This window comes from Cervus elaphus, chromosome 8 (genome assembly GCF_910594005.1).
Source record: "Cervus elaphus chromosome 8, mCerEla1.1, whole genome shotgun sequence".
Classification (NCBI taxonomy): Eukaryota; Metazoa; Chordata; class Mammalia; order Artiodactyla; family Cervidae; genus Cervus; species Cervus elaphus.
This window is the reverse complement of record NC_057822.1, coordinates 14,129,171-14,155,147: the sequence shown is the minus strand read 5'-3', so window position 1 is coordinate 14,155,147 and position 25,977 is coordinate 14,129,171. Positions and strand designations below refer to the sequence as shown.

Sequence of the window (25,977 nt, the reverse complement as noted above, 5' to 3'; positions counted from 1 at the left end):
GGTGTAGGTCACTTGGTAAAGATCGCCAAACATGCTGCTTTGCTTCCAATGCCTTGCCACCTCCTCTGTGGTTCTCACTTTTTTACTCTGCTTGGCCCTCCCTCCTAAGCAGCTTAGGCAACTTCCCAGGTACAGGGCAGTTCTGAGTGGATGGCCAGAAGCAAACAGCTCAGAAAGGACTTGGGGTGATGTCCAGGAAAGAAGCTGTCCATAGGCAACATGCATGATCCATACTCCAGCCCCCAAACCTGGGTAAACCCAACACCTTGCTTCAGACAGTGAGGAGATCAATCTCATTGGGGCTGCAATGCCCTTTCCTATTTCCAAAGAAGGTCAGGAGAGAGCCTCAAGTACGGTGACAAGCTCTGGAAGTCTCCCAGATTGGAAGCGACAGAGGCAGCTCCCTCTCCATGTGACAGCAAGTCAGATCTGCCCGTGGAGAAGGATCCTCTGGCTCCCGGGGAAGAGCAAGCAAGGGCCACGCTTCAAGAACCTTCCACCAGCACAGCTGGCCCACTGCTCTGGCGGTGGGAAGTACAATCAAATGTGTCAACAGCACTCATTAGGAGAATTCATTATCTCATTTTTGTGGAATAGTCCAGAAAAGCTAGACAACATGACTGCTATCTTCAAATGGTTTTCCTTTGTGACGGGGAAAAGCCTATAGCAAAAACAGTCATGTACTTTTAGAGTTGACCTCTCATGAACACGAGTTGTGTTTCTAAGTTTATTCTTTCCGCTCACCCCCAGACTTTACCCAGTCCTGTTATTTCTCTAGCTGCTTGCATTCACAAACATCTGCTTCCATCATTCTAGGTCTAAAACCCCTACATGGATGTAAAGTTGCTACCTAAGCCTGTTTATACCTCTAGTACAACAGATATGTCCATCACTTTCTAAGTGACTTCTTACCAATCAGACAGTATATTTTTCTACTCTGTTTATAAAGGCAGAAATCAGAACAGATTAACCCTGGCAGCATCATACCAGGAGCAAAAGGAGCAGCCTGCCTGTTTCAGTGCAGTCTTTTTTCTAGCAAAACAGAAATGTAATTTAGTCGAACACTTACAGAGGTCCCACTGTACTGCTCACGGATGATGGGAAATACCCTGGGGCAATCATACCACCCTTCTAAACAGTGGCATATGAGCAGAGCAGTGCAGTGTTACAGATGGCAACTGTCCAGGACCATTTAGCTAGGGCTGGTAAAAACTGTTCCCCTGGACAAGCAGCTTACTGGCTGCTACATACTATGCTGAGGAGGTGAGGAGTCTATCTGTGGGAACCCTAAGAGGCTCTTTCCTCTTTTCAGTTAGGTATAAGGGAGACTGTCAACTACTATCTTAAATTGTCAACTCCTGAGTCCCTTGCCAAGGTCTCTGGACTTCCCACAAGTATGCTGGAAACACCTCATATTTAAAAGGCTGCTCTCTCTCCATCTCCTGCCACATGGCACTCCCTCTGGGGCCCATTATCACAGGGCCATAACCGGCTCCTGAGGATACCTCTTGAGCAATGTGTTTTCAACCAGGCCTCAGGAAAGGCAGTTTGGTCCTGCTGCCATTCCAGCATCTACAGCAATCTTGGGATTAAGGACTAAGTTGAGATGTATCCAAGACAGTAAGGAAGCTGAACTGTCTTAAACTGGCTCCAGTCCCCAGTTTCTAATCTAACAGGCACTCTTCTTGCTCTCAAACTGCTCTTGCCATTAGGGCTCTTTCACCTAGCATTTCCTCTACACTGAGATTCTTTACAATGAGATCCAAAATTGTTTTTAAAAATGAGGTGGGTCAGAAAAGTTGGATATGATTCCATTCTTATTATCCATCAATGTGGCCTAGGTATCTTGTAGCAAAGGCTCAGCAATATAACCCAGGTCTACCCATCTCCCAGCCTAAAGCAGAAACAAAGTCAGCATCAGCCGAAAAGCCTGCTGCTCCAGCCAGCCAACATGGACCTTAGCCCTAGTTTAGGACATCCACTTAGCCAGCCAAGAGTAACAGCACACCTAACCCATTTCAATAGTCTTTCTTTCTACTACACACCACACGATTTAAATGAGAGCAGGGTTTCTAGTGTCACATCAACATGTTGATCTTTTTATGAGGTTTCTCCTTAGGTGTATGACTGCCTGACCCCCAATAATCCAGTCACCAGCATTCTCCTGGGCACTTACTTGCACATTTTGTCCCACCACAGAAATAAAGACATACCATATGCTTCATAAGAATCTTGAACCTCCCCATGTCCATAGTCATAATATTCTGAGTCCCTGAAAGCCAAAGACAGAGTATTAGAGCTATACAGCCACCATGTTCCAGTTTTACCTTTCTCCCAAATGCTTCCGTATTTCAATCATTTTACTGAGGGTGCAAAACAAACCAAAAAATGTTCATTCTACCCCCATCTCCAGACTGCAAAATATTTCCAAAACATGTATATACTAGATACTCATTTAAAAATTATGACAACTTCAGCAAAGAAAAATGAATAGTACACAATTTAAAGTGAAAAAGCTCAACCCAAAAGCTCAGTGTTAACCAGTGTACACACACGCATTCACATGGCTCACTGGAAGAGAATGAACAAACATGAAAAGAACTGTCCTATCCCCACTGCAGAATTATGAGAGGCCTTTCCCATCACAGTTAAGATACATATATACACATACACAAAAAAATGCTTTTTAAAAAAAAGAGCAGAAAAGAACCTGAGTTAAGTAGTGGGAATCTAGTACCCTTTTAAACTTCTGCAACTTTAATGTAGTTGTGACATTTTAAAATAACAAATCAAAACAATTTTAAGGCATTTTCCCTTTGTTCCCATGTAGTCACAGCTAAGGAATTTTTCATATGCTAACCCCAGATTCTACATTATAATTTAAGATTCACAGTTACCCAAATCTGCAGATCCAAGTGTGTGCCTTACAGATGTCAAAAACAGAGGCGACACCCTGAAAAGGTGAGCCATCTGCTCCTTAGATTTGTGCTGCCTAAATCTCTCAGTTCTCCAACTCCCTCTGTATCCCAAGGACATGAAACAGCACTTCCACTGCCTGACTCACCCTTGGCTCTGGCTGTAATAGCCTTCGTAGCCTTCATAACTCTGTTCTGCGTATGTATCATCATATCCCTACAAACAAAATCAAATAGAAAAAGTCAGAATCACACAAAGTAGGTAAGGTAATATGGAGGGCTTCTGAATGAACAGAACAGGGAGCTTCCCTCCAAAGTATTAACATCTGTTGCGGAATAGTCAAGAAAGAAAGAATTAAAAAAGGAAAAGAAAACGATCAATCAAATTAAAAAAACCCTTTCAGCTTGAGCAAAACAAGGTTCAAGGTTGAACTTAATCAGCATTATCAGTAGTAGTATGGGGAGTCCCCTTAGTAAAACACTAAACATCAAGGCACAGCTTATTTCCTGTTTCATCTACGTATATATACAGTAAATCATACTTAAAATGGAAAAATCTTCTCTCATAATTTAACAATCACTGCAACAGAAGATGGCAGATTCTAAACCTTATAGGCAGTTCCTGCCACCTACATCAAGGGCCAAGGCCCTGTCACTCAACTTCCTGTGACGACCTGCTAGCTGTTAAGAAATGGCACGCTGTCCAAACATCTTACATATTCCTCATACGTCTCTGGCGCAGGCGGTGGAGGCAAAGGTATTCTCTGGATGCCTGCTGTCCGTGCTCTTGGAGCTGGAGCACCCCTCACAGTAGGCGGGGGTGGCACTCCTCGAGTCACAGTGGCACCTCTGGTGATGGCCCCTCTCACTGGTGTACCACGCACTAAAGCCCCCCGAGGTGGCCCAACGCCACGGCCCCTGCAAAGAAGAGTTTATTTTATTTAAAGAGTTTATTTTAAATGGATATTTTTAATAAATAGGCTACTTTCATGTTCAGATTTGTCTTAAAATTCTGGAGCTAGGTAGGAGATTTTATGATGCCTTCAAAACAGAGGAATGGGGACTTCCCTGGGGGTCCAGTGGTTAAGGCTCAGTGCTGTCACTGCTGTGGCCAGGGTCAATTCCTGGTCCTAGAGTTAAGATCCCACAAGTTGTGCAGCGCAGCCAAAACAAAACAAAACAAAAACACAGAGGAATGTGCAGGTGGGTAAAGGACCCATTCCGGAAGGTTCCCCAGGCCCATGGTGGACCTGCTAATATATTATTAGTGGAGAATCTGTCTGAAGAGTCTGAATAGTCCATAAAGGTCAGTCAGCAAAGGTAAAATTCTAAAGTCAGAGACCATTTTAAAATGATGAAAACTGTTCAAAAGTTAAAAAAAAAAAAAAAAAAAGTTTCAGCAGGACTGTTGCACCTGTTTACAGCCAAAGTAATCAAGATCTAAAATTCCATTTTTTTTTTTTGGCTGTTCCACATGACTTGCACGATCTCAGTTTCCCTGACTAGGGACTGAACCTGGGTCACAGAAGTGAACGTGCCAAATCCTAACCACTAGACCACCAAGGAACACTCTAGAACTCCACTCTTGATGCAACATACACATCCGGAGACCCCTTCTAAGCTGGAAATAAGAGCAGCAGTAAGACAGACATGGCACTAGCAGTCAGATTTACATCCCATTTCTAGCTGTCTCTATTATTTTTACCTGGGAACAGGTGGAGGAGGAGGTGCAGCTCCCCGGCCTCGCACTGGCACCCCACGTCCACGGGAGGGCTCTGGTACTCCATTCAAGTAGGAAAGCTCTAGAAATTGCTCCTGGCAGATATCATCCATCATATCCTGTGGATAAAAAATAATGAGGAGTATTGTGCAACATCTCTACCTTCTGCTGAGGAGTCATCTAGCCCACATGAGCCTTGGATACGAAGAACAACTTTGAAAGCCCAGATGAAATCTCAGATTATTCATTCTCTGAAGTCAAATGGCACGCTACCTGTCACCTCTTTGAGGAAAATCTTGATGGTAGGCCCCTCATCATTCAGATGAAGTTCTTCATGATGTGGTCCCTGCCTAGCTCTCCAGATCACTTCCATCCTCTATCCATGTATAACCTCCTTTCAAGCCATGCTGAACAACCTGCAGTTCAGAACATGGCATACTCATACACATCCATTCTTGCAAAGTTTCCTTTTCCTGGAATAATAAAAGCCACTACCATTAATTAAGCTCTACAACTGGGTACCATATAATAAGCCTTACATAGGGTTTTCAGTTTAATCTTCAAAATAATCCTGAAGTAGGCAGATCTTCCCATCTGGGAAAACAGATTCAGAAAGCATAAAGCAATCAATATAAGGACAGACATAGAGCTAGTGAGTGGCAGATTCTATGTTAATTCAGAATTACTTATCTCCAAAATCTAGGCTTTGAATCATTAATGTCTCAATTAATCAATACATTATTGCCTTTTTTGGTCCACCTGAAGGACTCTAATTCTTACAAGATTTAATCAAAAGTATTACCTTACCTCTTTTGAAAAACTTTCTCAAAAAAAAAAAAAAAAAAAAAAGAAAAGAAAAACTTTCTCTTGATGCCAGCTCCTCACTCTCTCCTTTTCCCACAGCACAATGTAATTTTCTCTAAGCACTTACCACATGATTTTAAAAACGTCTGTCTGTCTGTCTTTCTCACTAGGTTATAAGCTCTTCAAGAGCCATTTCTGTAACTTCAGACCCAAGCATAGTATTCAGCCCCTTCCAGATACTTAACAAATATTTGGGATGACAAGGAAACTGAGGCTCAAAAAAGTGATTATCCAAGATGATTCAGATAAAGCGCCCAGCCCAGCGCTCTTCCTACTGTACCAGTTTCTAAGGGGAAAACAGAGGGCTCTGGTCATGGATGCAAAAACAGGCTCATTTGTTTTCTTCACAAGGAGGAAGAACTGAGTCAAATGCCATCTGTAAATCTTTTCATATATTTCCTGACGAGAGTCATTCAGTCTCAATAGTTAGTGCACTTTTATATATCCCAGGTGTATACAGCTTCTAGAAGATTCTAGTCGCCACAGAGATGCTCCCTCTACCCCCTGATTCTTCACCTCTTCCTACCTTACCTATTTCTACTGCTTGAGACTCACATTAGAGAATCAAGTGACCAATGATGGGCCATTTGCTCAGATTTCTCTAGCTGCCATAGCAACACTGAGGAAACCCAGATCTCCTTGGTAGGCTTCTTTTTTAAAGACCCACTTACATGGAAGCCTTGGAGATGTAGCTCTTTTCAGAAATACGATGAAGTTAATGATAAAGAGAAGATGGGCATTCCTCTGCAGTTCTTCAGAAAACGGATGGCTCAGGATGCTTCAATACACACCTCAAAGAGTAAAGAAGCCCCTCAAGGGAAAATTTACCAGCTCTGAGTTTTTTCTAGGATATTTTAAATATGCTGTTTCAAGTTGAACATTCTAATGACGACATACTTAGAAGCAGAGCAGCTGCTTAGACATTTGAGACAGTGCTGGAATCCTTGGAGCTCAGCATTATAGAGACACACTGCCTATAAATTTTTGCTCTGCCAATTCTCACATCCTCTGACAGTTCCAACTCCCTCATTTTACATGTATAAGAAAACCAAGAACTATGTATCATCTCTTCTCAGTGATGAAACTATAATGCTTACTCAATTCTAGTTGAATAGTACTCCAAATGCTTCCTAAGGTTCCAGAGTCTTCTTTGGTTATTAAATATTGAACAGTAAGTAGTATGTTAACTCTGAAAACTACCAGGTCTTGTCAAAAGACAAAAAGTCATAATTTCCTAGTTATTCAAAGAATGAATAACCTCTGACCAGGTGGAAATAAGGAAGACAGGTAACCTGGTCTGTTCTAACTCTTCCAAGGCCTTAATTACATTCTGAAAGAAGCTATACACCAATCTGTTTAATGTCATCAACAGTTAAGCCTACAACCATCATGCCTCCTTCAAATCAACTTTACTTGAGTAAACTCCTCCAGGATAGAGTCTTGAATGCACCCAGGTCAGAATTTAACCCATTAACACTGGAGGCCAGATAACACTTCTTGAAGTGCAGGGGGTTACAACTACCTTCACCATTTTCTTATTATAACCTCCTGGTTCCATACTAGCACCAAAATACTTAATTTATTGAAGACCTTGTTAAATCTTTGTTAACCAGATGTTAGAATGCAAGACACACTGTAGATCCAAGATATTGACAAAAGATACTGGCATACAACTAAAATCACATCAGACCAGGAGTGGTAGAATGGCCTCGGGGCACAGTGGTTTGAGAACTAGGTACATGTAATGAACTACCTCAGAAAAATGAACATAAATGAAGAATTGGATATGCAATTTCAGGTTATGCAGAGACCCTGGTTAAGAACCCCTGCCTTAGCAATAAGCACAAGATCCCAGTTTCTCTTGCTCAAATGATACAGGATATGGATTTCCTTACTGGTACTAGAAACTTCTTGACTTCCTCCATAGCATGGGCCATAAGAGCATAAGCCTCACATGGGGGTCCAAAGACTTCAATGAAGACATGCAGATCCATATTCAAGTGGGCATATTTGGGGTCTCCACCTTTGCGCAACTCTTCCTCCTGTGGAAAAATGCACAAAAACATCATTATCATTTGGACTACGGAGAAAATGACACCTTTACCATTAGGCCAAAGGGACAGTAAGAAATGACTCCAACACCTAAAAAAACCCCAGTAAAGTGCAAGAAAAAAGTAAAACAAACTTTGGAGTATAGCAATTTACACAGTCTGCTAAACTTGCAATTGGTCTGCTGCTAAAAGCTAACCGTTGTTCTGAATGGCTGGTGTATTCATTGGAGCTCTTATTAGAACGTACAGAAGAGACAAACTTAATTCCAGTCTCCATTCAGATAACAGCTGTTTGCCAAGCATCCATCCATTCATTCATTAATTGCCAAGCATTTGCTTTTATTAATAAATCCCAGGTAGAGCTGTTCATCACCAGCTCTTCTGATCTGCTTGTATAGAGAAGGAAAAAAGTCAGGACAGAGAGAAGAAAATCTCATGTACACCTCATTAAATAGAGTCTTATACTTCAGCTCTAATTGTATTCATCCAGTGAGAAATGTTGGGAGGAAAAAGAAGAGGGTCTGAGAAAATGTTCATCAATTAGGCTGCATACAAGGAGGCCTGAAAGAGTAAGTTTTTAGGCTGGAACAGGTTATGTCTCATCTAAAAAGCTGATTCTACAAAGCTAAGACTATTCTATTTTGGTGGGAAGTTTCTCCACACTTAGAGACTCTGAGTATAAAGAATACGGGGCTATGGCATAAGAAAAAATAAGCTCTGGATTCTATTGTCAGGATTACTCATGGTTCCTTCTGTAACATCTTCCTTTAGCACGCCTCACATTCCAGCTGGCTATAAAACCAACCAGCCAACTAAACCTCAAACTCACCTGCACTCACAACCCTATTGCTCACACTTTTCCACACTAACTGGAAAAAGAATGCTGTTCACATTTTAGTGTCTTTAGTCTGGGTAAGTTTCAGTACATTCAGCATCCCCTTCCAAGTTTTCCTAGATAAGCTTATTAAGGCCAAAGCTGCTACTGCTATTTCCATTACTACACAGTGAAGTCAGAAAGAAAATAATTACCAGGGCATATCAAGGTTCTTCTGGGGTTGCCAAAGTAAATTAACTGGTCTATAATCTCTCACATCCAATGTAAATTTAAGGGAATCACTTTCAGTACACACATAAGAACTAGCTTCCATAAGGTATCCATACTGGACTCTAGGCTACTGGAAGGCATTAGGGTGTCTTCTTGCCTCATTAATATGAGCTTACCTTGGCTTTGTCTCTCATCGAGCCCTTTCCCAACACAGAAATCTTTGCACCAGTCTCCTCTTGCAGTCTTTTGATTGTATTTCCTTGTGGTCCAAGGATCTTTCCCACAAAATTGAACTGATAGAAAATAAAGACAGATTTCTAAATGTATATGTTCCTATAAAATATCTCCACATGTATTATTTATCTTCAATAATCCTGTAAAGTAAGTAGAGTACTAACCACTCCCATTTTACTGAAGGATATACTGAAGTGGTACTGATAAAATTGATTAGCCAAAGGTTATACAATTGGAAAGAGGCTTCCTGGGTGGCTCAGGAGTAAAGAATCCATCTGCCAATGCAGGAGATGCGGGTTCGATCTCTGGGTTGCGAAGACCCCTGGAGGAGGAAATGGCAATCTATTCCTGTATTCTTGCCTGGAAAATCCCAGGGGCAGAGGAGACTGGCAGGCTACAGTCACTGGGGTCACAATGAGTTGACATGAGTGAGCAACTGAGCATGGCATGGCACAAAACTGCAAAGTGGCAGCTCTAGAACTTGAATTTCCTGATGCAGTGTGGGGCTCTTTCCATATCATCACACTGCAGCTCTTTGTAATTTAACAAACACAGATGTTTTTAAGGCAGTTACTTCAGAACAGAACAGACATATGGTACCCTTTGGTAGTACTGGTCTGACTGACTAAAACTAGTTGTTTTCAAAAAAAAAAAAAAAAAGGAGTAGTAGAAAAACCATTTATTTAAAAGTGAAACTTTGGGAATTCCCTTGAGGTTCACTGGTTAAAACTGTGTGCTTCCACTGCAAGGGTTACAGGTTCCATTCCGGGTCAGGGAACTAAGATACCACAAGTAGTATAGCCCAAATCAAAAACAAACAAGAGCAAAAAAAGTTTGAGTAAGAAATAAAATTAACTTATTCATTGTGTCACAAGGATTTGTGTTGTATTTCCTTCATTTAAACTTCAGCTCAATCTTTTGACAAAGAACAATTAGGGTTTAATTTTTTTCCTTTAAACTTGGAAGCTAAACAAACATTTGAGAAGGAAATTCCTTTTTTGATAATAAAAGATGATCATATTTCCTTCCTGGCTGTAGCTATGCTATTAGCTATGGACCTGTATGTTTCAGCTGCTGGATACAGTCGTTACCAGCATGGGACAGAACCTTTACCAGGTCCACAATCTCTGTAAATCTCTTATTACAGCCTGTGCTACAAGACACAGCACATACTATATACCCCCATACTACAAAGACAACTCAAAGAAATGAGGCACTCTCTCCCTTACCTTGGGATACTGCTTGACAGGTATCAGAACCCTCTCCTTCAGCTTCATGTTCTTGTGAGAAAATAAATCCAAGTAATTCTCCTCATCGTCCTTTTTTGAATCCCCTTTCTGAATCTTCTCAATTTCTGAACAGGACAAACAGAAATTTAATTTAGCTTTGTTCTTTTAAATAAAGGCAAAATTCTGAGCCTACTTAAAGCAGTAAGACGGAATACTGTGTAATGAGACCAAATATTAATGAATAGTTCAGATGAATAGTGCCTTAATTTTAAATAGAGACAGCACCGAAGCTAGATGAAGTTGACTAGGAAACCAAAAACCTGCTTCTTTTTATTTATTTGGCTGTGTTGCCTCTCAGTTGCGGCATGTGGGATGATCTTTGAGTCATGTGGGATCCTTCGCTGCACATGACTCTCTAGTTTTTTGGCTTGCAGGCTTAGTTGCTGCATCACATGTGGGATCTTAGTTCCCTGACCAGGGATTGAACCCACATCCCCTGCATTGGAAGTCTGGAGTCTTAACCACTGGACTACCAGGGAAGTCTCAAAGCCTCCTTCTAATAAGGGCAGTTTGCTCTTCCACTTTCAGCTGAAACAGTTTCAGTCAAATGTTCTTAAGAACAGACAGGAGTGACATGAGGAAACGGGGATTAAACAAACTGGAAAAAATTAAAATCTGCATCAAGAAAAAGTACAAAATCATATCTTTCTTCTTCTTCTTCTTCTATTTACTTATTCTGGCTGCACTGGATCTTTGTTGCTGCATTTGGGCTTTCTCCAGGCGTGAAGAGCGGGGGCTACTCTCCAGTGGCAGAGCTTGTGCTTCTCATTGCGGTGGCTTCTCTTGCTGTGGAGCACAACCCCAAGGTGAGTGGGCTCAGTAGTTGTGCTACACGGGCTTAGCTGCCCTGAGGCAAGTGGAATTTTTCTGGACCAGGGATCAAACCCATGTCCCCTGCATTGGCAGGTGGATTCTTAACCACTAGACCACCAGGGAAGTCCCCAAAGTTGTATCTTAATGAAGAGACAAAGTTAATTTAAATACACAACTGAGAGTCCTATTAAAATTTTTAACAGTAGTGCTTTGGATATAGTAGTCCTTAAAAGTTTGAAAGACCTGGGTTTACTCTGCCACTCACTAGTTGTGTGAATTCTGAAAAGTTTAACTGCTCTGAACTTTGATGTCCTCATTTGTAAAATGGAGGCAATATCTACTTCAAGAGGTTGCTATAAAGACAGAATAAAGTAAAATGCAGGGACTTCCTTAGTGTTCCAGTGGCTGGGACTCCTCTCTCCCAATGCAGCAGGGCCTAAGTTTGATCCCTGGTCAGGGAACTAGATCCTGCATGTGGCAATGAAAAAGATCCTGTATGCCGCAACTAAGACCTGGCACAGCCAAATAAATAAAATAAAATATGCAAATATGCTAATTAAAGCCCATTTCTTTCTTTCTGCTTTTCCTTTTGGCCATGTAGGATCTTAGTTCTGCCCCCTGCAGAAGTCTGGAGTCTTCACCACTGGACCACCAGTGAAGTCCTAAAAGCACATTTCTTACGAAGTGTTTTAATATCTACTTAACACTCTCTAGCCCAAATTCACTCAGCGTCCTAAAGGAAAAAATGCACCAAGGTAATTTTAATTCACAGGTTAAGACAGTTTCATCAGCTAGAACCTTAGTATCCCAAGAGATTCCTATCATTAGGGAACTCCATTCATTCATTCAGTGATTCCAAGTGTTTGAGTGCTTCCTATGGTGAGGCACATGAAGGGACAGATATAGGTATGATCACTAAGCACCATGGAAAACTCACTAAGGGCCAGGCACCTGGCCCTGTAAAGTATAGGAAAAACCACACAACCAGTCAGACATGGTCCCAATCTCCACTGTGTCTATATACAAGGGGTATACAAAGCTGGCAATGAAGAATAGTTAACAGCCACAACAGGAGTACTAACAGAGATGGGGGCAAAGCATGGAGGCAATGAACACCAGCAACTAAAATGTTATACTATGGTCCACTGAGAATAAAAAAAAATTTTATACGCCCTAAAATCAGTGGAACACTCTAACTAACACAATGTTCTCCTTATACAACATTTCCAGTGTTTCTATCTTCCATATTTTTAAAAAACTTTTTGGCCAGGCCAAGGGGCATGTGGGATCTTAGTTCCCCAAGCAGGGATCAAATCTGTGCCCTCTGCACTGGCAACGTGGAGTCTTAACCACGGGACCAGCAGGGAAGTCCCTATCTTCTATAATTTTAAGATAAGGGTTCTCAAACTTCAATATGCGGCAGGATCATCTCGACGGCTTGTTCAATTGGACTGCTGGGACCCAATCCCAGTCTGGGATTGCATTTAGGATTGTGTTAGGAATCTGCATTTAAAACCAGTGACCAGGTGATGCTGATACTGCTGCCCTAAGGTTCACACTTTGAAAACCACTAGTTCAATGTATGGGCTTCCCTTGTGGCTCAGACAGTAAAGAATCCGCCTCAAATGTGGGAGATCCAGGTTCCATCCCTGAGTCAGGAAGATCCTTCGGAGAAGGAAATGGCAATCCACTCCAGTATTTTTGCCTAGAGAGTTCCATGGACAGAGGAGCCTGGTGGACCTTCAGTATATAAAGACATAATACTTCAAACACATTCTGCAAATCTAAACCTTTAACAAACTTTTAAAGTAACTGTTTAGACTAAATCTAGCTATGATGTACACAGATGAAGGAAAGTTACTGAGACTCACAGAGTTCAGAATTCCAAACTGAAGGCTTCTCTGTTTATTAAAAAGCTTAAATTGAGACGTTATACACTATAGAACCGTAAATGACAGTGCTCTTTGCATTCCTATTTTTCATTGCTTGGAGGAGAAAGCAAATTTGACCTTACAATCAACAGACTAAATGCTTCATTCAACACCCTATTTGTTTACTGTTTCACTGCCTGTGTATCCTGACCTCCACCCCTTCCCACTTACTGCTAATATTAACTTCGCAGTCACTGGTTTTGAGCTACCATCTCTGAACACACCTCTTCTAGAGCTTCTGGGCTGGTAAACCGGGTATTTAAAATCTTCAAATGTCCTATAGGGACAAAGATGCCACATTTCAAATCAGAATACACCACTGAGGAGCTTCTCAAAATGTGGAACAAGTTATATACGTCATCTCATCTATGTCTCTGTGTATTCTAACTGCTGCCATCTAGTTAGGCCCTTCAGCTGTACTTTATACCACTTTCCAGAAACTTTAATTGGTCAAAACAAGAAGCTAAGACTTGAAATCTGTTAATCTGTATTCCCACGGGAAGCAGGGCTGCAAAAATTGAACCCAGTAGTAAGGTTTAATATCAATGAAATGTGCCCTGTGAATATAAGGCCTTTCTAAAACATGGATCTGGGACTTCCCTGGTGGTCCAGTGTTTAAATAAGGTTCTCTGCTCCCAATGCAGGGGGCCTGGGGTTTGATCCCTGGTCGGGCAACTAGATCCCACACACCCCAACTAAGAACTGGCACAAATAAAAAATAATAAATAAGCAAAAATTTAAAACACAGATCCTTCTGCTATGTTTTGAATGAGGTAGATTTAATTAGGATCCCCTTGTCCACTTACCTTACAATTTAAAAAATACTGTTAAAGCATTTTTTAGAGAATTTCGAGAACAATGATTTAAATAAAATAGGACTGAAAAGATAAATCAGTCAGAGGGTTAGCCTAGAAAGCAAAAGAAGCAATTTGAGCCTTCAAAGAGGGTCACCTTCCACTTTTGGAAGGGGAAGGACCAATCCTTTTCAGTGTATACAATGCATCAAATTCTATACAAATATGACCCCATTTGTACTCAAACATTACTGGGTGAAGCAGCTGGTACTATCCCTATTTTACAACTGAAGAAACAAACTCAGAGAAGTTAAGTCTCTAAGTCAGAAAGCTGTTGAAATACCCAAATAAGGATTAAAAACCCAGGCTTTCTCTAACTTTAAACCTCATGCTTTTATTATTGCCTCTCAATAGGCAGAGAGGGGCACACTTTATCTAAGCGAAAAAAGAGCTGATTTTGTAAAGTTTTGGGAAGTTCAGCTTATACCCCCAGACACTGTCATCCAGCTAAATGCAACAAAAGGGCTCTATTGACACCTGAGATGTTCAGCTGCCTGATCTTTTTCTTTTTCAACTTCTCTCCTTGGCCTCACTTCTTGCGGAGAGCTAACAAGAAGGCTGTAAAGGGAAGAGGAAAAAAAAAAGAAAAAGGTGAAGCTTCCTAAAAATGCCTTACCCGCAGGCAAAAGTACTTCTAGACAATATTTGTGAAACTGACTCCTTTAAAAGATCTTTGCTTGGGTCTCTGGAGACCTTGGATGTCCCAAGAGTCAAAGAAAGAAAAAGTATCCTGTAAACAACACAGAGAGGTGACCCGTTTGGTTCAGAGTCAGATGCTGACCATAATCATTATCTTACCCTTTTGGGTTTCCCTTTGTCTTTATAATGAGGATTATCCTCACTTAACAGGTGAAGAAATCCTGTCCAACATCACAAAATTAATGACAGAGCAGGTATTTAAACCCAGGTTATTCTGTATGTCAGTTAGCAAATTCAACCAGTCTTGCGGCATTTCTTCTACTACAACTTAATCTTTCCTTTTTTTGGTAGGCCTTATTACAACCAGATTGTAAGTGCCAAAGGATGAAAACTGCTTTTTAAATGTATGTCTGAGAGGAAAGAACCTGAGTTTTGAAGCTAAAGAGAACTGGGTGTGAGTCCCAACTCTGCTACATGCTTGCTGTGTGACCTTGGGACAAGCTGTTAAACCTCAGTCTTCCTTCTTACTTTTAAAAAGGAAGATTTTCTGGGGGACTGCCCTGGTGGTCCAGTGGCTAAGACACCGAGCTCCGAATGCAGGGGACCCGGGTTCGATCCCTGGTCAGGGAACTAGATCCCACATGCTGCAAGTGAGAATTCGCACGCCACAACTAAAGACTGAAGATTCCACATTTTAGCTGGATCTTCCAAAGATCTTCTGGCCACTAAGACCCAGTACAGCCAAATAAATAAAAATAAACATTAAAAAAAAAAAAAAGGAAGATTTTTTTTTTAACAGAAAAAATATTTTATGAACAGAAAAATATTAATACTAGAGAAGTTTGAAAAAATTATATACAGATTTTATCAACTGGACTGGCTTAACTAAAAATGACTATCATGTACAATCCATTAACTGATCATTTAATAAATGCTACATAGAGAGCAAGACAGTCATGATTTTCTGACTAAGGCATCCAGAGATAGTGTTTCTAGAAGGGCAAGATTCACAGGGTATCTGCTCCAAAAGGTCAGCAGTCACGCCCTCCTCCATACTATCAATGTATTCCGTTCAAACATCTACACAATAACAACAGCACTCCTTCCCCTGTTATCAACAATTTCTGGACCACTTCATCACTGAACTATCTGCCTAATACAATGCCTAATAGACAACAAGCATCCATAAACATATATCAAATTAAAGAAATATACCATTAACACTCCCAACTTCCCTTAACAATTCATATAACTTTACCACTCCTAAGTTTATAGTTCTCTGCCCTGTATCCTGCTGGTAAATCCTTTTGGATTCACAAGTCCAGTAAGTTTACTAACTTTGTATAAAGCCACTCCATTCTTTTAATTTTTTGAATTACTTATTATGTAAAGCAAGAACACAGAGCTATAGATTTTTAATTTTATTTAGGGTCATGAGCCCTTACAGACTAACTCCCCAGAAAAACAGACACGGTATTTCAAACAACGTTGACTAAGGGCGGGTATTGGCTCAAAAAAAAAAAAAAAATCCTTCAAAGCCTGAGTTAAGAGCCCTCTAAAAAGTAAGTGAAGTCGCTCGGTCGTGTCCAACTCTCTGCGACCCCATGGGACTGTAGCCTACCAGGCTCCTCAGGCAGGAGTACTGGAGTGGGTTGCCATTTCCTTCTCCAGGGGATCTTCCCAACCCAGGGACTGAAGCCAGGTCTCCCACATTGCAGGCAGACAGTTTACTGTCTGAGCCACCAGAGAAGCCCAAGAGCCCTCTAAGAGTGGTTCAATTCTCATATTCCAAGATAATGGCAAACTCTATCATGGCCTATTGACCATGGTCTCCCAAATCTCTTTCTTAGGGCACAACTTACAGTTTAGGGCTTTTTTTCCTTTTAAAAACAAAACAAACAAACCACTTTAATCTTAAGATAACTGTAGATTTACATGCAGTTTTAAGAAATAAGAGATCTCCTATATCCTTCACCCACTATTCTCTATAACATTTTGCATGTCTATAATACAATATCATAACCAAAAAATGCAAATAAAATCTACTGACTTTATTTGGATTTCACCAGCTTTGCATGGACATATGTGTGTCTGCGCGTGTATGCCTAGCTCCATGCAATTTAATCAGATTCATGTGCTCACCAGCAGGGTCAGTACAGAACAATTCCAGTACAGTACAGAACACAGAGACCCCTCACGCTACACTTTTATAGGCACAGTCACCTCCCTTCCTCTCTCCGTCACACTGGCAATCACTGATGTTCTCCAACTCAATTATTTTGTCTTTTCAAGAATGTTAAATTAATGGAATTATACAGTATGTAATCTTTTGAGATTGGCTTTTTCATTCAGCGTAATTCTCTTGAGGAAATTCCTTGGCTGTCTGGAGGTTAGGGCTTGGTGCTTTCCCACCAGGGCTGGGGTTCAATCGCTGGTCAGGGAATCAAGACCTTACAAGCTGCGAGGCCTGACCACCACCCCCTCAATTTCTTGAGATATCTTAAGTTGTTGCATTTATTAATAGTTCATTTCTTTCTTTACTGTTGAGTAGTATTTCATGATATGGATGTATCACAGCAAAACTATTCATCAACTGGACAGATATGGCTTATATCCAGTTCTCGGCTATTATGAACATTCATGTACAGGTTTCCTATGAATGTGAGTTCTAATTTTTCTGGGATAAATGCCCACAAGTATATTTGCTGAGTTGTATGGTAAACACATGTTGAGTTTTGTTAAAAACTGCTTTATCTGAAATTTATGCATGCTAACAATATTTAGTTAATTTTGCTGGCATTACATGTTCCATAAAAACAACATTGTACCACATGGATAAAGCCTTATGGGACTGACCTTTTCACCTAACATTAGATTTCTAAGATCTCTCCATGTTGTGGCATTCAGCTATAGTTTTCATTTTCACTGCTGTGTAAGTATTTCATTTGGAAAACTTTTCAGTATCTAATCAATGATGAAATAAGGTACACCATTTTATTACTGAGGCATTCACGAACAAAAGTTTGAGCATATTCCCAATACATTCCTACTTTCCTAGATAACCAACCACGAAGTTGTTGCAAATGGTAAATTCTGCCTCTTTCTTCCCTAGTATTTATATTCATACCTACAAGACATTCCTCAGTGTCCCAAGAAGATTGGTCCCAGGACCATACCCCCATACCAAAATAAGAGGGTTTCAAATACCTTATATAAAATGACATAGTACTTGTAGATAACCTACACACATCCTCTTGTATACTTCTAATCATCTCTAGATTACTTGTAACATCTAATATAATGAAAATAGTTGTAAATACAAGGTAAACCACTGCAAAGTCAATTCAAGTTCTGTTTTTTGGAGATTTTGGAATCCCCCTACCCCTGAATATTTTTGATTCACTGTTGGCTGAATTCACATACATGAAGAAACTGTGGATGTAGACAGCCATTATTTGGTCTATAGTTCCTCTGCAATTCCACTTTTTGGGTTTAATAGGTCTTGCTAGAGGTCTGTACAATCATAGCTACAGTTTTTCCAGTTGTCATGTACAGATGTGAGAGTTGAACCATAAAAAAGGCCGAGTGCCGAAGAACTAATGCTTTCAAATTATGGTGCTGGAGAAGACACTTGAGAGCCTCTATCAGTCAATCCCAAAGGAAATCAACCCTGAATTCACTGGAAGGACTGACAGTGAAACTCCAATATTTGACCACCTGATGTAAAGAGCTGACTCACTGGAAAAATTCCTGATGCTGGGAAAGGCTGAGGGCAGGAGAAGGGGCTGACAGAGGATGAGATGGTTGGATAGCCTCACCAACTCAATGGATGTGAGTTTGCGCAAACTCTGGGGATAGTGAAGGATAGGGAAGTCTGGCTGACTGCAGTCCATGGGGTCACAAAGAATCAGACACGACTCAGATGTATTTAAATACATCAAAAAAGATGTATTTCTATAGCACATTGCAAATTAAATACAGAAATTAACTCTTTTGAAATTTCAATAGGTTTCTGTTTGGAAAGATTTTGCGCTGACGTGGTTTTTTTTTGGCCTTGCCATGCTGCATGCAGGATCTGTTTCCTAACCAGAGATCAAACCCATGCCCTGGGCAGTGGAAGCAGACAGTCTTAACCACTGGACCACCAGGGAAGTCCCTGCACTGAGTGCTTTTGGAAAATGAACTGCTGAGTATCCTTTCAAGATCATCCGGGGATTGCTAATCTATTCAAAATGTTCACTTATCCCTGAGTCATTTATACTGACTTGTATTTTCCCAATTATAAAAAGTAGAAAAAGAACACTGATATATATAAAAACATCTTATGTTTATTATGTAAGTATTTAACACAAATAATATGATAAATTATTTGTTTCAGGAAACAAGCATGGGTACCCTGAGAGTCCTTGTACATCTGCAAATGCATTTAATTGTCCTCATAGTTGATTATCAATTTGGCTAATATAGAACTCTGTATTCAAAATCGAAATCCTTCAGAATTGTGTTGATATTTTTCCATCATGCAATGAAGATGAATATTTATTCACCAACTATTTAGTAAGAGGCCACTTTGTGCAGTACTCATAAAGGAACAGAAGATACAGCCATCAACAAAGCAGACAAAAGATCCCTGCTCTGGGAGAGCTAACATTCTGGTCATAAAGAAGGGGTAACCAACAAGCAAACACATTAACTACAACATATGGTGTGTCAGATGCTGGTCTAAGTACAAAATAAGGTTAAGCTGGGAAAGGGAGAGGGAGGGCTGGGAAGGCAAGAGTGGTCTGGGTCTTGTGGCACCTCTTGGGAAATGGGCAGAGTTGCCTGGAGGAGTCACAGTCCCAAGTGCTATGCTCTCTGGGTTTCCTCCTTCTTCTGTGTCTTGGTCTTGTCACCTTCACTGATCTGTTGGCTAGACTATGATGTGTTCAGATTTTCTTTTAATATTTTAGCACACACACAAAATTTTTTTGAGTACAATTTTGTTGTAGGCACTATAGTGACGAATGGGGGAGTGGTGAGCAAAGAGGTTTAAGTGTGAGGATCCAGACTTAGACTGACTTCAAATCTTCCTCATGCTGTTTATTGAGTTTGTTACCTTAGGCAAATTATTTAATCTGCTTGCCTTGGTTTCCTCATATGTAGAAATAAAGATAAGAGTAATAAGAGTAACTTCCTCTTAGTAAGGTTAATAGTTGATGTAAAGTGCTCAGACCAGTGTCCAGCATCTAGCATAGTGTTAGACATATTTTTCCTACACATATTCTCATCACAGAGTTTAACTACTATTGTCTTCTCAGTCTCATTTCCTCACAATTGGTCAACTTTACTACAATCCCTTTTCCAGATCATTCAAAAATACCTTAAAGTAAATTAACTATACTCAACTTTAAAAAACCCTAAAAGCTGGGTCCAACATATATCAACATTTATCCATTCTAAGAGTCTTCCCAGGTAGCTCAGCTGGTAAACAATCTGCCTGCAATGCAGGAGACCCAGGTTCAATTCCTGGGTCTGGAAGTTCCCCTGGAAAAGGGATAGGCTACCCACTCCAGTATTCTTGGGCTTCCCTGCTGGCTCAGACAGTAAAGAATCCGCCTGCAATGTGGGAGATCTGGGTTCGATCCCAGGGCTGGGAAGATCCCTAGAGGAGGGCATAGCAACCCACTCCAGTATTCTTGCCTGGAGAATCCCCATGGACAGAGGAGCCTGGCGGGCTACAGTCCATGGACTTGCGAAGAGTCGGACACAGCTGAACCACTAAGCACAGCGCATGCATGCTAAGAAGTGTTCACCTTTCCCAAGTCAGTTCTCTCAGTAAGCCAGCATTACCTCAACCCCCTTTCTCCAGTTAAAATTCAATTTGGTTAAAGAAAAAAAGACATGAAAAAGCTTGGGACTTCTCCAGTGGTCCAGTGGTTAAGAATCCATCCTGCAATGCAGGGGACCCAGGTTTGATACCTGGCCCTGGGATCTAAGATCCCACAAGGCACAGAGGAATGAAGCTTATCTGTGGAAACTAAGACCTGACACAGTCAAATAAATATATAGTTTTTTAAAAAGTGAGAGGGGAAAAAAGCTCAAATTAAAAAAAAAAATTAAAGCATGCTCTCTTGTGACAAAAGTTAAGCAGTAAGAGAGAGGTGAAAATTTTATGTAACTTCTAAGGATCAGGCTTCCCTGGTGGCTCAGATGGTAAAGAATCTGCCTACAATGCAGAAGACCTGGGTTCAATCCCTGGGTAAGGAAGATCCGCTGGAGGAGGGCATGGCAACCCACTCCAGTATTCTTGTCTGGAGAATCCCATGGACAGAGGAGCCTGGTAAGCCACTGTCCACGGGGGTCACAAGGAGTCGAACACGACTGAGCAACTAACACCTTCACTATAAGGATCAAGTTTTTGATAGCTATCCTAAGAAATCGTATTTTACCTAAAAGACTAGATTAGCACTGGACACCTGATGTGCACAGAATGGCAAGAAAAATTTTGCGTTTTCATCCTAACTCAGTACCACGAATTTACAACTAGGAGAAAACTGGTGGCAAGTTATTATCTAATGATTATAGGTCAAAATAACTGTGCCAGAGCTTTTTATACAACATTTAATCCTCACAGCTCACCACCCCACTTCACAGATGAGCTTAGTGAGATTCAGAAAGTTTTCCAAGAGTAGATGACTAGTCAAGAGCTAGAATTTCAAACCCAAGTCAACACCTTACAGTTCTAAAGTTTATTTTATTCTCACACATTTAACCTGGACTGATTGAAGATGCAAGAAAATAAAAATAAGACCAGTCAACTTTTAGCATTGTCTGAGGTTCTTGAACCTACATGTACTTGCTTTCAGATTCAGACAACTGGTATTTGCTATATGCAAGACAATATGAAAAACATAAAGATTAAAAAAGCTTTCCTTGCCCTCAAAGAGTTTGCCAGAAGAACACAATGAACAGTAATGTTTCAAACAATCTGACTGTGTTACAGAAGAGCAAAGCAGAGTTGAAACCGTAAGCAGTTTATTTAAATGCTATTCTTGAATGTCTTGGGCTTTGTTTACTGTTTAAAGATTTCCTCTAATGTTGGGAGATAGAGAACAAACGGAGGGGAAAGGATATTTTCATATGGGACCTGTCCATTATTTCAATCCTGCCAAAGAGTCCAACTACTCACTCAGTGTTGGAAGGTTTTGGATTTGTATCCGCTTATAAAATTTAGGTATCATAAGACACTTATTAAACCGTTTTAACAAGAAGAGAGGGCAAAATAGCCGGCTTTCGGGAGATCAGAGCGACTAGATGATGGCTAGTTTTGCGCAAAAAACGAGCGCTAGTCTACAGACAGAGAACAAAGACTACTCTTCCTTATCTATTTCACTACTGAAAAGATCGGGGGAGGAGGCCACGCAAACTTATGTCAATTTTTTCCCCCAGCTGATTGGGAATGCCACGCAAACCATCCTTAACCTCCCTCTATCACCCCCTTTCACCGTCTTTAGGTTTATTTTTTTCCCCTTTCTTGAGTGGAGAATACACATTATAAAATAAAGGGGTCAAAAACGTCTGGTTCGGCAGCAATGACCATCTTATCTGCCGAGGTCGGAAATATGATTAGGAAAACCTCAAGCTCGGATTCCCACAGGTTGCTCCTGCCTCCAAGCAACTCAAGCTCCAGTTACCGCTAAGTCCGACCCGGCCCCGGCGGCCGCGGCGCGCTGGACAGGGCACCCCAGTCTCACCCCATCTCACCTCGCCCCCCTCCCTCTCACGGTCCCTCCCGGCTCAGGCTGTCTTCACCTCCTACACTCTCAGTTGAGGCGCCGACCGCCACCCGCGATCAAACAAGCTTCCCCGTTGGGGGAAGGGGGAGATGAAGGTTCCTTTCTGGAAGAATCTGAGCACTGGGAGAGCAGGGCAGCTGCAAGAGGGGAGGCAGAAGGGTCGGCCAAGGGGGCGGGGAACGCGGCATCTATCCATCAAGATCTTTGCGCGAAGAGATCGCCAAGTTCCCTCCGGGCCTCCACTGCAGCCTAGAAATTCTCCCTCGCCCTCTGGGCCGGGATGGGAACGTGGAATCTTAAGCTTCCGAAGATGAGGATGAGAGGAGTCCACGACTGCCTGGGTCCTCAGGGGACGCGAAGCAAGAGGAACAAAGCCGCTACCACCCATGCCTCCGAGTGGCCGGGCGACCCAGAGGGATCCCAGACGCCCGCTTACCTGCCGTCAGCAACTGCATGGCGTGAGTGAAGGACGGGTCGAGCGAGTCCTTCTCGGCCATGAGTTCGGGCAGATACTTGTTCTCCGGCTCCATCTTGACGGAGGCAGTGGCTGAGGGGGGCAGCAGCGGGGTCGGCGCTGGACCGCCCACTGTCGCGTCGGGACCGGTGGCCGAGGGCGGCAGCAGCGGTGGCGGCTGCGTGGCGGGCGAGGCCCGGGCGCCCCCGCGAGACCCTCCTCCACCTCCCCGGGACCGGTGAGGCAGCGGCGGCTGCCGAGGGGGCGCCTGACGCACGGAGGGGTGGGCACCTGAGGGGTCCATGGAGCCGCTGCGGCCCGAGGACCGGCTCATGCGCGCGGCGGGGTCGTCCCGACGCTGCATTGGGAAAGATGTGCGATTAAAGGATCGAGGAAGCGACGCGTTAGCGGCGGAGGCCCGAGCGGCGGCGGCCCGAGCGGCGGTTGGCGGGGGTGAGAGAGCGGGAGCGACAGCGACCGAAGCCGACCCGAGCGACCCAGCGAAAGAGAGCACCGGAAATGAGGCGGCGCGCGTGCGCAGCCAGCCACCGGCACCGCCCTTGGGTCTCTCCGCGGAGAACAAAGTCCCCGGTCGGGCCACGGCGCCTGCGCGCCGCCGCGGAGTCCGAAGAAGTCGCCTCCCCGTTCCCCTGTTCCCTCCGAGCCCTCCAGGCCGGGGACTTGTGCGCGTGCGCGGGAGGCCGCGGGCTCCGTTCGTTTCTTTTCCACGTGACTCGGCGCTAGCGGGACACGTGTCTCCTCCCCCTTCTGGCCGAGCGCGCGGAGGGGGCGGGGGCTGTGGAATGTCTTTGTCTGCGCGCGAGCCCGCGGAGTGTGGGGCGGGAGACCTGTTACTCGCGGGGCCACGCCTCCTCCAACGGCTGAGCTGTGGTGGGGGGGCGGTGCCTGTACTCAGTGGGGTGGGTCAGGGGCGGGTTGCGGGGGGGTGGTGACTGAAGAATGAAAGGAGACCGTCCTGGGAGATTCGGGAGGGGAAGGAGAGAGAATTGGGACTGACTGGGCAAAAGGAGACGAGGGTGAGAGGCACAAGGGAGATTAGGGTGAAGAAGGAACGACCAAGGGAGAGTCTGACGTAGGGTTGAGGGGTGGAGATGCGGCCAGACTTGGAGGGGGCCATTGAGGAAGGACTGGTCAGTGGAAAGACTGAAGGCTATTGGAGGAGTTAAACTAAGAGGGAGGGGTCAGATCGGAGACCTGATATCCAGCCAGGAAAAGGGCCCCAGACAGAAGCAGCGAATCCAAGAAGCCGTATCCTGTCGTTTCCAGTATAGTAGGTTCTTAGACTTAGCCATTGTTGATCAGAGAAGCCGTCTGAAAGGTGAAGCATTTTAACTCTGCATATAGTACTGCTTTCTGCAGATTGTGTTCCTTTCACAAAAAAAGTGGGGTAGAGGCCAGCTCCTTAATCTGTGGTGGTTGCATCATTCGGGTGGCTCCTTCTACTGATGTGAGTGCTAATCCTGCTCGTCACTGTAAATCATCTTTCCACACTTGCTCAAAGAGATAGACCCTTACCACAGCTCTCAAGGCCAAGGTATTGTAGTGGACGGTCTCCCACAGCGTTCTCCTTATCCTGGGGTGCTATATGCAAATGAAGGCTAGGTCTTTACTTTCCATAAACTCTAACACTTGGTACCTTCTCTAACCCTTCCCCCCCACAGATTTTTTTTGTTTCTCTCATTCAAAGCATTCGCTCTCATCCCTTTTCCTTCTGGATCTGTTCCCCTAATAAGCCCACGCTTTCCAAAAGCATTTCTGGAAATTGTGTTCTGGGTGCCTAAAAACTGCTGATTTTTAGATTTGAAACTTAGAAGCCTTCAGCTTAGGGAACATTAGGGCTTGGCTGCCTTCTTGGGGGTAGGGAGATAAATCACCAGCAGGAATGAGAACAAAACACAGATCTCTCCATAAATTATCACATATTTATCTCCAGTGTCTAGGCAGTACTTTACTTTGAGGTCACATAGGTAGTTTATAATCAAGGAGGAGGAAAAAAGAAAGGAATGTTTTTGGATAATTGTAATGAAGAATGTGATGTGACAAATGCCCAAAGATAAGTAAATATTAGGTGGGATTAGAGTTCAAAGTGGAAGATAGATTTCAGCCAGGGGAGAATGAATTCCAGGCAAAGGAAAGTGTGAATATATGAACAGAGATGAGAATGTCACAGATGTGTTTAAGGTATGGGAGTAATCCATTTGTGGACTGTGAAAAAAATAGGTGAGTTGAGAGAGCCAGTGTATGGAGGAGGGGAAAGGGGGTGAAGAGGATTTATAGCTCCCTTGCGATTAATTTCTGCTGCTGTCCTTGAAATTCCTGCTTGGGTAGTGGTGTTACAAATGTCTGAAGTGTCCTTACTCTGTAATGAGATGCTCAGCTGGAGGTACCTTGAGCTGAGGCTAATAAAACTTTGATAAAGAAGTGTCTGAGAAGGCGCTGGGTAGTGGTATCTGTGGGTTTCTAGACTAGACTCAACATTCTTTTTGGGAGGCTGTCAAACCTTTACTTAACTTTGTCTAAAGGTGGGGTTGAAGAGAAGTTTGAACCTTCCTAGTGAGATGCAAAAACGGTTATCTCTGAGGTGATATGTTGTGATGCTGCAGTGTATTCACCAAGTAGGCGAAGCAACAGCCTTCTGTTTGGGGGTGGGGGTGGGGTCTTCCCTGGGGTCAGGGAAGAGTAATTCCTGTCCTGAAAGACTGGAGGTCTGGATTTCATTTTGTGTTGACCACGATATACTGTTCCCCAGCTCCACCTGAAGGTATTAAGAGCATGGCCTTGTGAAGAAACTGACTTGGGAGTGAGGCAGACAAATTCAAAGCCAGCTATGCCTTGTCCTTGCTGTATACTGTTAGTAAAACTATAACCTGCCTGAGCCTTAGTTTCTTCCTCTCTAAAGTTGAGTTGATGACATCTACCTTGCAGAGTTGTTGTGAACATTAACAAATAACAGTGTAAACCTCCTGGGTTTATAAGCAGAATCAGGGTAGTTATCATTCCATTTAGCGCCTAGTGAAGATTTTTGGGTGTTTCATGTTAGCTGTGGATCTGAAAGGCCTGTTCTCTAATCTGTCTCATTTTCTCTGACTGTAGCTAGAGTTTGTTTTGGAGGTGGGAGAGAGAACTTTCTTCCACTGTTTCCTCCCTGCATTCAGTTTCTGTGGTGTAGGACGCAAGATTAATTGAGAGCATTGTGATTCAGATGGAGTTAGGTCCACATCTGGCTTACCTGCTGGATGATTGAGCGCTTTACTTAAACTTCCTCAGCCTTGCTTTCTCCTCTTTGATAAACAAGGGGTCATAACAATACCTACCTTGGGGCTGTTAGGATTAAACAGATAGTGTTTGTAAAGCACTCAGCAGGGGAAC

General features: G+C 42.7%; 1 protein-coding gene across 2 annotated transcripts in view; it reads right to left on the bottom strand.

The window, feature by feature from the left end:
• The window catches only part of KHDRBS1 (KH RNA binding domain containing, signal transduction associated 1), a 33,794-nt gene extending 10,517 nt beyond the window's left edge, over positions 1 to 23,277 (bottom strand). For both annotated transcript variants that reach the window (XR_006342350.1, XM_043909581.1), the window contains exons 1-8: positions 22,570 to 23,277; positions 10,059 to 10,183; positions 8,772 to 8,888; positions 7,395 to 7,541; positions 4,621 to 4,754; positions 3,632 to 3,833; positions 3,065 to 3,132; positions 2,214 to 2,272 (exon numbers count right to left, since the gene is read on the bottom strand). Coding sequence is in view for 1 of the 2 variants with exons in the window: in XM_043909581.1 (XP_043765516.1) it covers positions 2,214 to 2,272; positions 3,065 to 3,132; positions 3,632 to 3,833; positions 4,621 to 4,754; positions 7,395 to 7,541; positions 8,772 to 8,888; positions 10,059 to 10,183; positions 22,570 to 22,951 (1,234 nt within the window). In the remaining variant the exon portion in view is untranslated. The remainder of the gene's footprint in view (positions 1 to 2,213; positions 2,273 to 3,064; positions 3,133 to 3,631; positions 3,834 to 4,620; positions 4,755 to 7,394; positions 7,542 to 8,771; positions 8,889 to 10,058; positions 10,184 to 22,569) is intronic.
• Between the last annotated feature and the right edge of the window lie 2,700 nt (positions 23,278 to 25,977).